We start from the raw sequence: 10,746 nt of genomic DNA on the forward strand, positions 1-10,746 counted from the left end.
CATAATAGAGTATAGCCTTCGATGGCTGAAGCATTGCAAGCAAAACTAAGTATGTGACCGCTCTTGCTTACAAAGTAGGTGGTAGATTATCTGTGTAGTGTTCTTCTGACTGATGTGGTTTTTGATCTGCAGTGAAGAAAGAATGGTCTTACCATGGTTTTAGGAAGGTGGATTCAGTTTTGTAATTTCATGTTTTGAAATCTTAACACTCTAATTAAACTGGGTATGAGGAACTCTTCCAGGGTGTGTTTGTTGGGCAGGAGGAGGATTTAGAGAAGTAGTACAAGAATTTTGTTTACGTATATTTTTCTAATGATTTTTCTATCATCTTTCCTTGTAGAAAGATGCAGAGTTATTAACAAGAGGGCTGAGGTTTCTAAAGGTGTGTTCTGAATGAATGAGTCCTAGCTGGTATATAGGTGAGTAAAAAGCAAAAGGGCATTTTGTAAACTGTAGAAATGTGGCTTTGTCAGTGCGATGCTGTTATTTGGGCTGTGACAATGGGTAAGCAAATGTTGATGCACGGGTTTTTTTCATTTGTTATGTGTTTCTGCAACCAGGGCTTTGTTTCAATGAAGAAAAAAAAAAAAGTGTCCAAAGTGTCAGTGCTGCACCTTCAAAAGTTTGAGTCTCTCTAACGATCAGATGTTTCTTCCAGGCAGACAGAACCCTTTTCTGAAGGCTGTTTTCTTTCATTAAACCTCCCCCCCCCCCCCTCGCCCCCCCCCCCCCCCAAATTAGCTTTCTATTTCATTACAGGGAAAAGTGAAAAACAAAGGGGCTTGTTTAAGGAGGTATTTGTAAGATCTGGATTTGATACTGCTTTTACTGGGAGGCTTTTTTGGGTGGCTGGTGTTTTGTGTTTTTTTGGGTTTTTTTTTGTTTTTTTTTTTTTTTTTTGTTTTTTTTTTTTTTGAAAAGTCATGTGTCCTTCCTCCTCCTGCCTAAGATGTTCTGGTAAGCTTTACAGTAGGAGTGCTCATTTATTTATTAATTTTTATTTTTTGTGGAACTAGAATGATGGGGATCAGATTTATTCTGAAGACAGGTTGTATGATCACTCGCTACTTCATGTATGCTTGTGATAGAAACTATCATGGCAGTTCCGTTGAAGATTTTTTTGGAGGCTGAGGAAGATCTTGCTCTAATAACTTGTAGTTGAAACTGAAAGTTTCACTTTCAGCTTTACGTAGAAATTTATAAATCAAGCTTATGCTTGGTCCAGTCAATCCTTGTGTGTTTATCCACTGTCTTTGCATTTGACAGGTGTTGTCTACCTGTAATTACTTTCTTAGAACAGCAGTTTATTTCATTGAATTGCTTGGTTAAATAATGGGCGTTCACGGACTTTGTAAACAATGTGAAATCACAGATCCATTGACAAATTTGAATGGAACTGGAAGCTCATCTTGAAGACCAGATTATCGATGAAGGTCAGAGAAGTATCTGAAGGGTTTGAAGGTACTTAAACTGTCAGAGTCAGAGTGTTGAGACAGTACAAAACACGCCTGGCACAATTGTTAGTTGATGGGCAGTTCAGAAATGTTGGACATAGAGAATGTGTTCTGTATGTCCTTGCAATTATGAAAACTTAAAATATGCTACAGCTATACCTGATAGTGGATAAACAGCCAGATTAAATAAACAGTAAAGCACAGAGCTGTGAGATGTCATTGATTTGAAGAATGATTTACACAGAAAAAGCAGGGTGAGTGGGGAGGAGTCCTTGGGCATTCATATACTAAAAAAAGAGAGAAACAGCCTGGGAATACTTTTACAGGTAGACTTTCCTTGTAACTGCAAGTCCAGTGCAATCGAACACTGAATTGGATCTCCTTTGGAGAGATTTGCAGTTAAATTTCCTGGATGTAAGTAATATTTGTGAGATGAGCAGAGACTGTATAAATGACATGAATTGCTTTCCACTCTTTTGTTTTCTTTGAGCAGAAATACTTTTCTTTGAGAAGGAATACAGTTATCTTCCTGGTCGTCTGTACTGTCCTGTTCCACATCCCTGCATGTCCAATTCATGTGTGTGTGTCCCCCAGTTTTCTGATATAATCTTTAATTCTCTGTGTTATTCTGGGAATAGCTTTCTGATTACGAATTATTCTCAAGTGATAAAATTAGTCTGTAGCCACAAGAGCAAGTCCAGAGGTACTTTTTTTCAGATGTTATCTGAACATGTCTTTACAAAGAGAATTGTGTCAAGTGTATCCCAGTTGCATAAAACATGACATTGTTAAATGTTTAGTATACATTTTAACTGCAAGTGTAATAATGTGCTATTAAAGCATTTTGAAAACAAATTACATGTAAGGAATTAGTTGACGAAGAAAAAATACGGGAAATTATCAGGCTGATCTTGCTCCTTTTCTTTGCAGACAGGATGGAATCTCTGACTCCCTCACCAAACATAGTAGATATGAATCTGAAGATAACTCATATAGAATGCCATCCTGAATGCTTGGTTATAGTGTTCCAGGGTCAATACAAGGCAGGATGTGAGCTTGACTATTACATACTACAAAATGAAATACAACGTGTATTCAAAGTAAAAGATAATGTTTACGTTGGTGGATCTTGTTTGGTGGAAGACGCAGAAGGAAAATGGCATAGAGGAAGAGTTCTGGAAAAGAGAGAGAATATCTGTGAGGCTTTTCTTATAGACACTGGGCAAGTGCTAGTGGTTGAGGAAACACATCTTGCTTCTGCTTGTGATGAATTGTTTCAGCTGCCTCCAAAGGTGGTTTTGGGTGTTTTTGCAAGCATACTTCCTCTTGGAGAAAAATGGGGTCCAAAAGCCATTAACTATTTTTCATCTCTGGTAGGATTACAGATTACAGGTCATGTGAAAGCTGTTATACCATACCAGCTGTTTATTCTAGAAGTGCCAAAGATCATTGATGATGTTCTTGAACTGCAGTTAGGAAAATTTATTGATGGAGATTCATTTTGTCTTATTGTAGAAACATTAAGAGCGTTTCCCCAAGAAATGCTTTTTAAGAGAGTGCCACAATTGTTGCAACAGAAGCATTCAGTCAAGGAGTTGCTTACTTTCAGTAATTCTGAGAAAGTAACAGATTTTTGGCCAGTTCCAGATGATCTCTTTCCACGTCTATCTGTTGGCAGTAAAGAAAATGTAAAAATAACTGTTGCAGTAAGCCCAAATAAATTTTACTGTCAAATACAGAAATGGCAGAAAGAGCTGGAAGAATTGACAGGAGCTATGCATTTGTACTATGAAGCTATCAATACAGAAAATAATAAATCTTTTGATAGTTTAGGGCTACTGTGTGCTGCCAAAAGGCAAAATGGACAATGGCATAGAGGAGTGATAAAACAGCTTCTCTCTGATGATGTGGAAGTCTGGTTTATGGATTTTGGCAATATTGAAGCTGTACCATCTAGTTGCGTTCAGAAACTTAAAGTAGAGTTCATGGCATTGCCAATGATTTCATTTCCATGTGCACTGTCTTGTTTTGGTAGTCAGGATGAAACAGTAATAAAAGTTCAGCTGAAAGAACTTATACAGGCCTTGATAGGAGGAACTTCTGTGTGTGTCCATGTTGATTTATTCAATGACATTAAACGCTTGTATTATATTACGTTGCAAAATCAAAATCTTGGAATTAATGCTAAGCATCCAGAAAACCTGAATGAGGCAGCTCCATCATGTGTCTCGCTTTCGGAAACAAAAATCACAAGTGTTGCTGTGAAGTACAAACCATGTCATGAGAAATACAATTTGTTTGGGAATTGTACTGGAAATAAACATACAAAAAATGGCTTACATGAATGGGATATTTCTTTGTCAAGCCACTGCAAAATAGTAGAAATGCAAATGAATTCTTTCCATACTGCTTTTGTGGTATATGTCATAAATCCATCTGACTTCTGGATTCAAACATGTGAATATCAGAAGGAGTTTCAAGCCTTGATGAAAAATATTGCAGATGCATATAACCAATGTGGAGCTGATGAAATGGTCCTTAAAAACCCAGAACCTGGATTGCTGTGCTGTGCCCGGTATAGCAAAGACATGCATTATTATCGGGGTGTTGTCATTGAAGTGCTTTGTGTAGACATTACTGTTTATTTTTTGGATTTTGGAAATACAGATACAGTACCCTGTTGTGATGTGAAAACATTGCTTCCTGAATTTTCTGATTTACCAGCTTTAGCTATGTGTTGTGCACTTGCTTGCACGTTTCCTGTTGATGATGTGTGGGTTAAAAAGGAAACTGATTTCTTCAAAGGCATTGTGTTTAACAAACTACTGCTGCTTCATGTCATTGGAAAGCAAAACAACAAGTATGTTGTTAATGCACAGTATAGGAATGGTTTGCAGCAAGAAAATGTTGCAATGTGTATGGTTCAAGCTGGATATGCTGAATACTGGGAAAAGACACCAGATCCTATTCTAAATTCAGCAAAAAAAAGTCAAGACCTGAATCCCCACAAATTTAAAAAAAAAAAAGTAAATGCACAGAGCATCTGTAGTATTCGTAAAAATAAGGTATCTGGAAATGGAGAGGTATTTCAGAAGGAAAAATCATTAAGTGTGCCTTCAGTGCTGAGAGAATCTGTTGTGCTGTCCTGTTTTGGAAAAGGTGCTATCTCTAAAAGGCATAAATCGGTACGTGAGGAAAAATTATTTTATAAAGAGTTTGTGTTTAAACCAGGAGCTGTTTTTGAAGTGGTGTGTTCTTGCATTGTTTCCCCAGCAGATTTTTCATGTCAGTTGCAAAGCAAACTGCCAGAGCTAAATAACTTAATGGAACAAATTCAGACTTACTATAAAGAGCATACCAGTCCTTACAAAACTGGGCAGGTTGCCTGTATTGTTAAACGTCCCAAAGATGGGAAGTGGTACAGAGCAACTGTTGTGCAGCAAGTATCCACAAACGAAGTTGATGTGGTTTTTGTAGACTATGGTTATCGGGAAAGAGTTTTACTTAAAGATCTTCAAGCTGTTCTTCCAGATTTCTTAACTCTGGAAAGTCAAGCATTTCGATGTGGACTTAAAGATGTACCCTTACAAATTGACTCACTTAATCGGTCTGAAGAAGTGCATAGACATTTTGAAGACTTAATTTCTGCTTCTGGAGGACCACTGACTTGCATCATTTATGCTCTTATTCTTGTGAGCCCCAACTGTTTATGCAATATAGTTGACTTACAGACTCCATTTACTAGTGCAGAGGAATTCCTCAGAGAACGTGGTCTCACCCAGTCTGAATATATTGGTCTGAGAAACCTTGCATCTTTGGGTTCTCTGTACAGTTTTTGCTACTCATCTTTCAATATAAAAGTTGGAAGTGAGGAGGAGGTTTATATAACTCACATACATAGTCCTTCAAAATTCTATTGTCAGCTTAATCGAAACACTGAAACTATAGAGGCATTGATGAAGAAGGTTAGTGTCCTAAGTAAAATGTCAAATAATGCAAAATATGATACCAGCAATACACGATTATGTATAGCCAGATATTTTGAAGATGGTCTCTTTTATAGAGCTTTGGCTTTTCCTGTGGAATCGACATCCTATCTATGTGCTGACTTTGTGGATTTTGGAAATAAGAATATGGTAGAGAGAGACCAGTTGATGCCTATTCCAGAGTCTGCCACTGACCTAATATTCACACCCATGCAAGCTATTAAATGCTGTCTGTCAGATCTTAGAGAGACAAAAATTCCAGCAAGAGTTACTAGATGGTTTGAGGAAACATTCCTTGGTAAACTGCTGAAGGCTGTAATTGTATCCAGAGAATCAGATGGACAGATTGTTGTGGAGTTGTATGATGGACAGCTCAAAGTCAGTCAGAAAATTAAAGAAAAAATATTGGAAGAATTGGCACTGAAAAATTGTACGGAACAGTTTGTTGGAAGTAACAGAGGAGTGATATGTCATATGGAAGATGACAAAGAGATTAATAAAGTAACAGCTAAAAATCCTGAAAGAGTTAAATTAAAAACTGAAGCAAAATGCCAAGTATATGATAAGTGTTATCAGACAGATATTGGACAGAATTTTGGAGATGAAGAGCTAACTGCATGTAGCACACACAAGTTGTGTAGTGGGTCCTCAAAACTGCTAACTTTACAGGACAATGAAGAACCAGGTCTTAGAAATACTGTCAGTGCTGTTCTGGAGCACAGAGAGGAACCTCTGGTTGGAGAGCCTGCTTCTCACTCACTCTGTCATCCTGCTTTAAATTCAAAGGAGGTAACTGTAAATGCTCTCTCTCAATCTTGTGATGAAAGACTAAATTATACCGGTCAGCAGGAAAGGAGTAATGAAAATATACCTAAATTAATCAGTCTTCCTCAACGTCATATTCAGGTGAATTCTGAAGTAGCAGGGTATATTTCTTGTACGAATAGTCTATCAAGTTTCTATGTTCAGCTTGCAGAGGATGAAAAATTAGTAATACAACTAGCAAAAGAATTAAATGAAAGCATGGTGAATATAGGTCATGAAAATTGCTTAGATGAGCTCATGGTAGGGGATCTCATTGTTGCAAAGCATGACACTGATTGTTTTTACTATAGAGCAGTTATTAAAACTCTGAAATCGGGAAACTCCTTTGAGATAGAGTTCATTGACTATGGTAATGCAGCTGTTGTTAGTCCTTCAAAAATCTGCAGGATTCAGAAAAAGTTCTTAACTTTGCCGAGGCTCAGTATTCATTGTTTCCTTAGCAGAGTAAAAAGTGTTCCTGATGAAAGCTGGACTAATAAAAGCACTTCCTCTTTTGTAAACAAAATAAGTAACAAGCCAGTCACTTGCAAGTTCTTACAGCAACATGGAGAGCGATGGGAAATAGATGTAATTTGTGATGGAAAGTCTATGTCTAATGACCTTCTGCGGAAAAAAGGCAGGACAAGGTGGCAAAACACACCAGTGCATAATCAGGAAAATAGGCCAAAACGAATTCTGGTTACAAAGGGTAATCCTCAAGATAGAAAGTCTAGGAATGGTTTAGGTGGTCAAAGTAAAACTAAGGCTGTTAGGATCAAGACTACTTCTAAAACACCCTTAAGTGTCCTTCCTCAAGATCTAAATTCTGGACAGGTAGAAGGAGCAGAAGTGATTAATATTTCAGAGAGTGGAGAATTTCATGTACAGTTACTTAGAAATTTGCAAATATTACATGAGTTAAATGTAATGCTTGTCAAAGAAGCACAAAGAAGTGATATGCTTAGAGTGGATGACATTGAAGAAGGATTGGAATGCATGACAAAATCTGAAAGGAACTTGAAGTGGTATCGATCAAAAGTGATAAAGAAATTTGTCAGGGAGAAGTTAATGCTAGTTTTTTTCATGGATTATGGCAAGTGTGAGATGGTGTCCTTAAATAATGCAAAGATGCTCCGTGGTGAGATTAAAAGTATTCCTAAACAAGCTGTGTTTTGTAAATGGGTTTGGTTTAAAAAACTGAAGAAAATTCAGTTTGTCCATGTAGTAAATGCACTCCTGGATCATGAAATAAGGATCTTGTTTTTGAGATACTTGGAATCCTCTCATATCTGGGAAGTAGATATTTTAATAGGGGAAATTCTGCTTCAGGAGTATTTGAACCAGCTCCTAAGTCATTTTCGGACTATTGTCGGACCCGAAAAATCCAGTAATACAGACTGTAAGGAGTTTGATACATCATTCAAGATGAATTCAATCACATGGACGCTGCTGCAGAGTGGCAGAAGGTTTCCTGGGTTTGCAACTGCAGTTACTGATCCCTCAAACTTCTGCATCCAGTTTGAAGTCTTATTTGATTGCATGCAAAACTTGTCTTTGCTGCTCTCTGACCTTCCTGACAACTTGCCAGCTTTGCCAAAAGAAATTGTGGCTCCTGGTGCTAGCTGCTTGATCAAGTTTGGACTGGAAGCACAGTGGAACAGGGCAGAAATTAGTGAAGTAACAAGTCAGTCTGTTGTTCTTACATTTATTGATTATGGCTTTCTGAAGAGCATCCCTTACTCTGATATCCATAAACTTAAAGTTATTCCAGAAAGTCTGTCTTATTTACCACGCTTGGCACACTCTTGCTCTTTACATGATACAGTTCCTGCCAAGGGGGAATACTGGAGTGATGAAGCTAAACTTCTGTTTCAGAAGCTTCTTAGTAAACCGAGTCTGATATTTCATTTTAAACACTATGGCTCTGAAATGAAATTAGAGGTGGATGTTCTGTATGAGGAGAACAATATAGCTCATGCCTTAATTGCTGCTGGCCATGCAGTCTGCTCCAGAAGGAGGTGCTGCCTCATTCCAATTGACAGAATTAAGTCAGAAAAAACAGATTTGCAGCCTGAGTGTCCAGATTCTAGTTACTGTGCTTCCCTTTGTGAACCAGATTATAATTATGATGAAAACTCTTATTTTGCTGGCAGAAATAAAGCAAAGAAGTGAAACAAAGTGGCCAAAGCATAGGACTATCTGTGATAAAGTTTCAAATAAGGAAGTCTGGTAAAGTAGGCGCTGGAATATCATTAACAAAGGATCTGAGTTCATATAACACTGAAGAAAAAGAAAAACTGCAAAAGATGGACAATACTGTGAAGAAGTTGGTTTTTTTCAGCATTGTGATGATAAGAAAAGTAAAATTGACTTAACACAGAGTAAATCTGCTACCAGAAGCACTGGTTGAGACTTGTGATTCTGATGTGCCACAGTCGAGAAAGACAGTGTGAAGATACTATCAAAAACATTATTTGAATAATAAGTAGACTGCAGTTAGGAAAGTACTTCTTCAATGCATTAAAAAAAAAAATGATACAGATACTGCTCTTGGTATATTATTTTTTCCTTCCAAGATCTCATTTTATATTTATTTAGACAATCATGTTTTTGGCAAACCTTTCTGTCAGAATGTTTTTACAATTTATGTGTGTGTATATATAAAACTTTATTTGCAGTAACATCTGGTTTACAGTGGTGCTGTCTCCTCCTCGTTTTGGATGCTCAGAAAACAAAGATGCCAAGCATATTCTTCTCTTTGTTTCTAATTCCAAAGTTCCTCTGTGAGTATCTTTTCTCGTTAGAAGAAAGTTCACTAACAATAAGCCAAAAACTTGGATCCCCATTTATGGGAGAGACACCCATTCAGTTGTTTTCAGTTAGCTCTTGGTGTCACGATGCCATTGACCTGTCTCAAGGTTCTCTTGGTATCTGAGTTGCATCACAATTGGGGTTGTTCTCTCTCTCTCGACATGCTGAGTGTGCATGTTCCGCTGATCTCTCTCCTCCATCCTCCCCACTCATCTGTCAAGGTGAAGAGAGGAACTTTTCTCCATGCACTTAGTCTGTTTGTATCTTGAAGGGAAACATTCAGAGCCTTTTTTTTTTTTCCTTTGTAGGAGAAGGAAATATCAGAACTGAAAAGTGATGATACACTGTATATGTCGTAGAACTTTTTTTTTTCAGTAACCATTCTGAAATTACAAGAATTTGTCAGATATTTCTCTTTTTTTTTTTTTTTAATTTTTTTAATTATTTTTTTTTTTTCCCCTGCCTCCTTCCTCAGTTGTTTGGACAAAGATAAAGCATGAAGAGGTCTGAAGTGTGAGAGATTTTCTTTGTATGCCCTGTGATTGTTTGAATTTAAATGAAAAAATGAGTACAACCCTAATGATAGACAATACATGTAATGCCTCTCTTTATGCAAATAAGATCTAAGAACACTCCCCCCCGGTATCGTGATGTATTTAAGCCCTGTGAAAACATGAAAGCTTTATCTGGAAAACAGAATTTATTTATTTTTTTTTTTAAAGGTGAGACACATGTCCAGGAAATTTGAATAAATAAGAGCTAAGACAATGCCAGCTGATCTTCACAAACTTAACTCTGCTGGTGAATTATTCAAAAAGCATGCAAATATTTTTAGCATACAAGCGAAAGATGCCCATTAGTAACAAATCAGAAAATGCATAAGATAAAATTCCTTAAGTAAATATTAGCTAAAGTATCAGAAGTGTTGATGTATTGATTAAATAGAGGGATTTTTTGTAACCATTTGTGATTGTTAACTGTTTTCTTTATATTGCACCATTTTATTATATTATTGCAGAATTTGAAGTTTTTCCTAGTTAAAATTATAAGCTTACTTGGCATGTTCTTTGTCAATAGTTTGACATACCACTTGCTCTTACGATAAAACGCAAAGGTTGTATTATGCAACATTACTCATGTTGAGTGATAACTTTACATTTACTTCACTGGGCTACATTCGTTGTAATGTCAAGTAATACTTAATTTTCATGTAGAGGCACTGACACTTAAGGGTTAATTAACTGTGATTCTAACTTCTGGCTGTCATTCAGTTGGAACAGCAGGTGCTTGGGTGTCTTTTCTTTTTAAAGATCATCTGGATACCCTAAACGCCAGTCCTGTTGGTGTAGTATTAATACACAACTTGCATATTTTAAGTTAGATTTTTTTTTTTGCTAATGTAAAGTATGTTGTGCTTTAACTTGTGTGTAGTTGTAGAACACTGCTTACCTAGTGTTGCAAAGTGGAGTGTAGAAGTGACGGATGATTAAGGAAAATAAACAGCTGTGTGTGTACTATTTTTATGTTCTGCAAATTGCAAATGTTAGATTTATTTGCAAGAATGTGTGTTTTATTTTCAACTCATAATGAGTCTAGCTTGTGATAGTAATTCCTTTTCTGAAGGTCTGATACCCAAAGTGCTTAAGGTAAAAACTAGATACTTGAAAGTATTTTTAGGGTTATGCTGCGTC

At 36.8% G+C, this 10,746-nt stretch overlaps 1 protein-coding gene across 1 annotated transcript; it reads left to right on the forward strand.

Annotated features, from left to right (window-relative positions):
- Positions 1-362: 362 nt before the first annotated feature.
- TDRD15 (tudor domain containing 15) lies at positions 363-9,452 on the forward strand. Its single transcript, XM_050893915.1, has 2 exons — positions 363-419; positions 2,385-9,452. Exons 1-2 carry the CDS (start codon positions 398-400, stop codon positions 8,414-8,416), a joined length of 6,054 nt encoding a protein of 2,017 aa, XP_050749872.1. The 5' UTR covers positions 363-397; the 3' UTR covers positions 8,417-9,452.
- The last annotated feature ends 1,294 nt before the right edge of the window (positions 9,453-10,746 follow it).

The sequence above is a fragment of the Gymnogyps californianus genome, chromosome 3 (genome assembly GCF_018139145.2).
Source record: "Gymnogyps californianus isolate 813 chromosome 3, ASM1813914v2, whole genome shotgun sequence".
Lineage (NCBI taxonomy): Eukaryota > Metazoa > Chordata > Aves > Accipitriformes > Cathartidae > Gymnogyps > Gymnogyps californianus.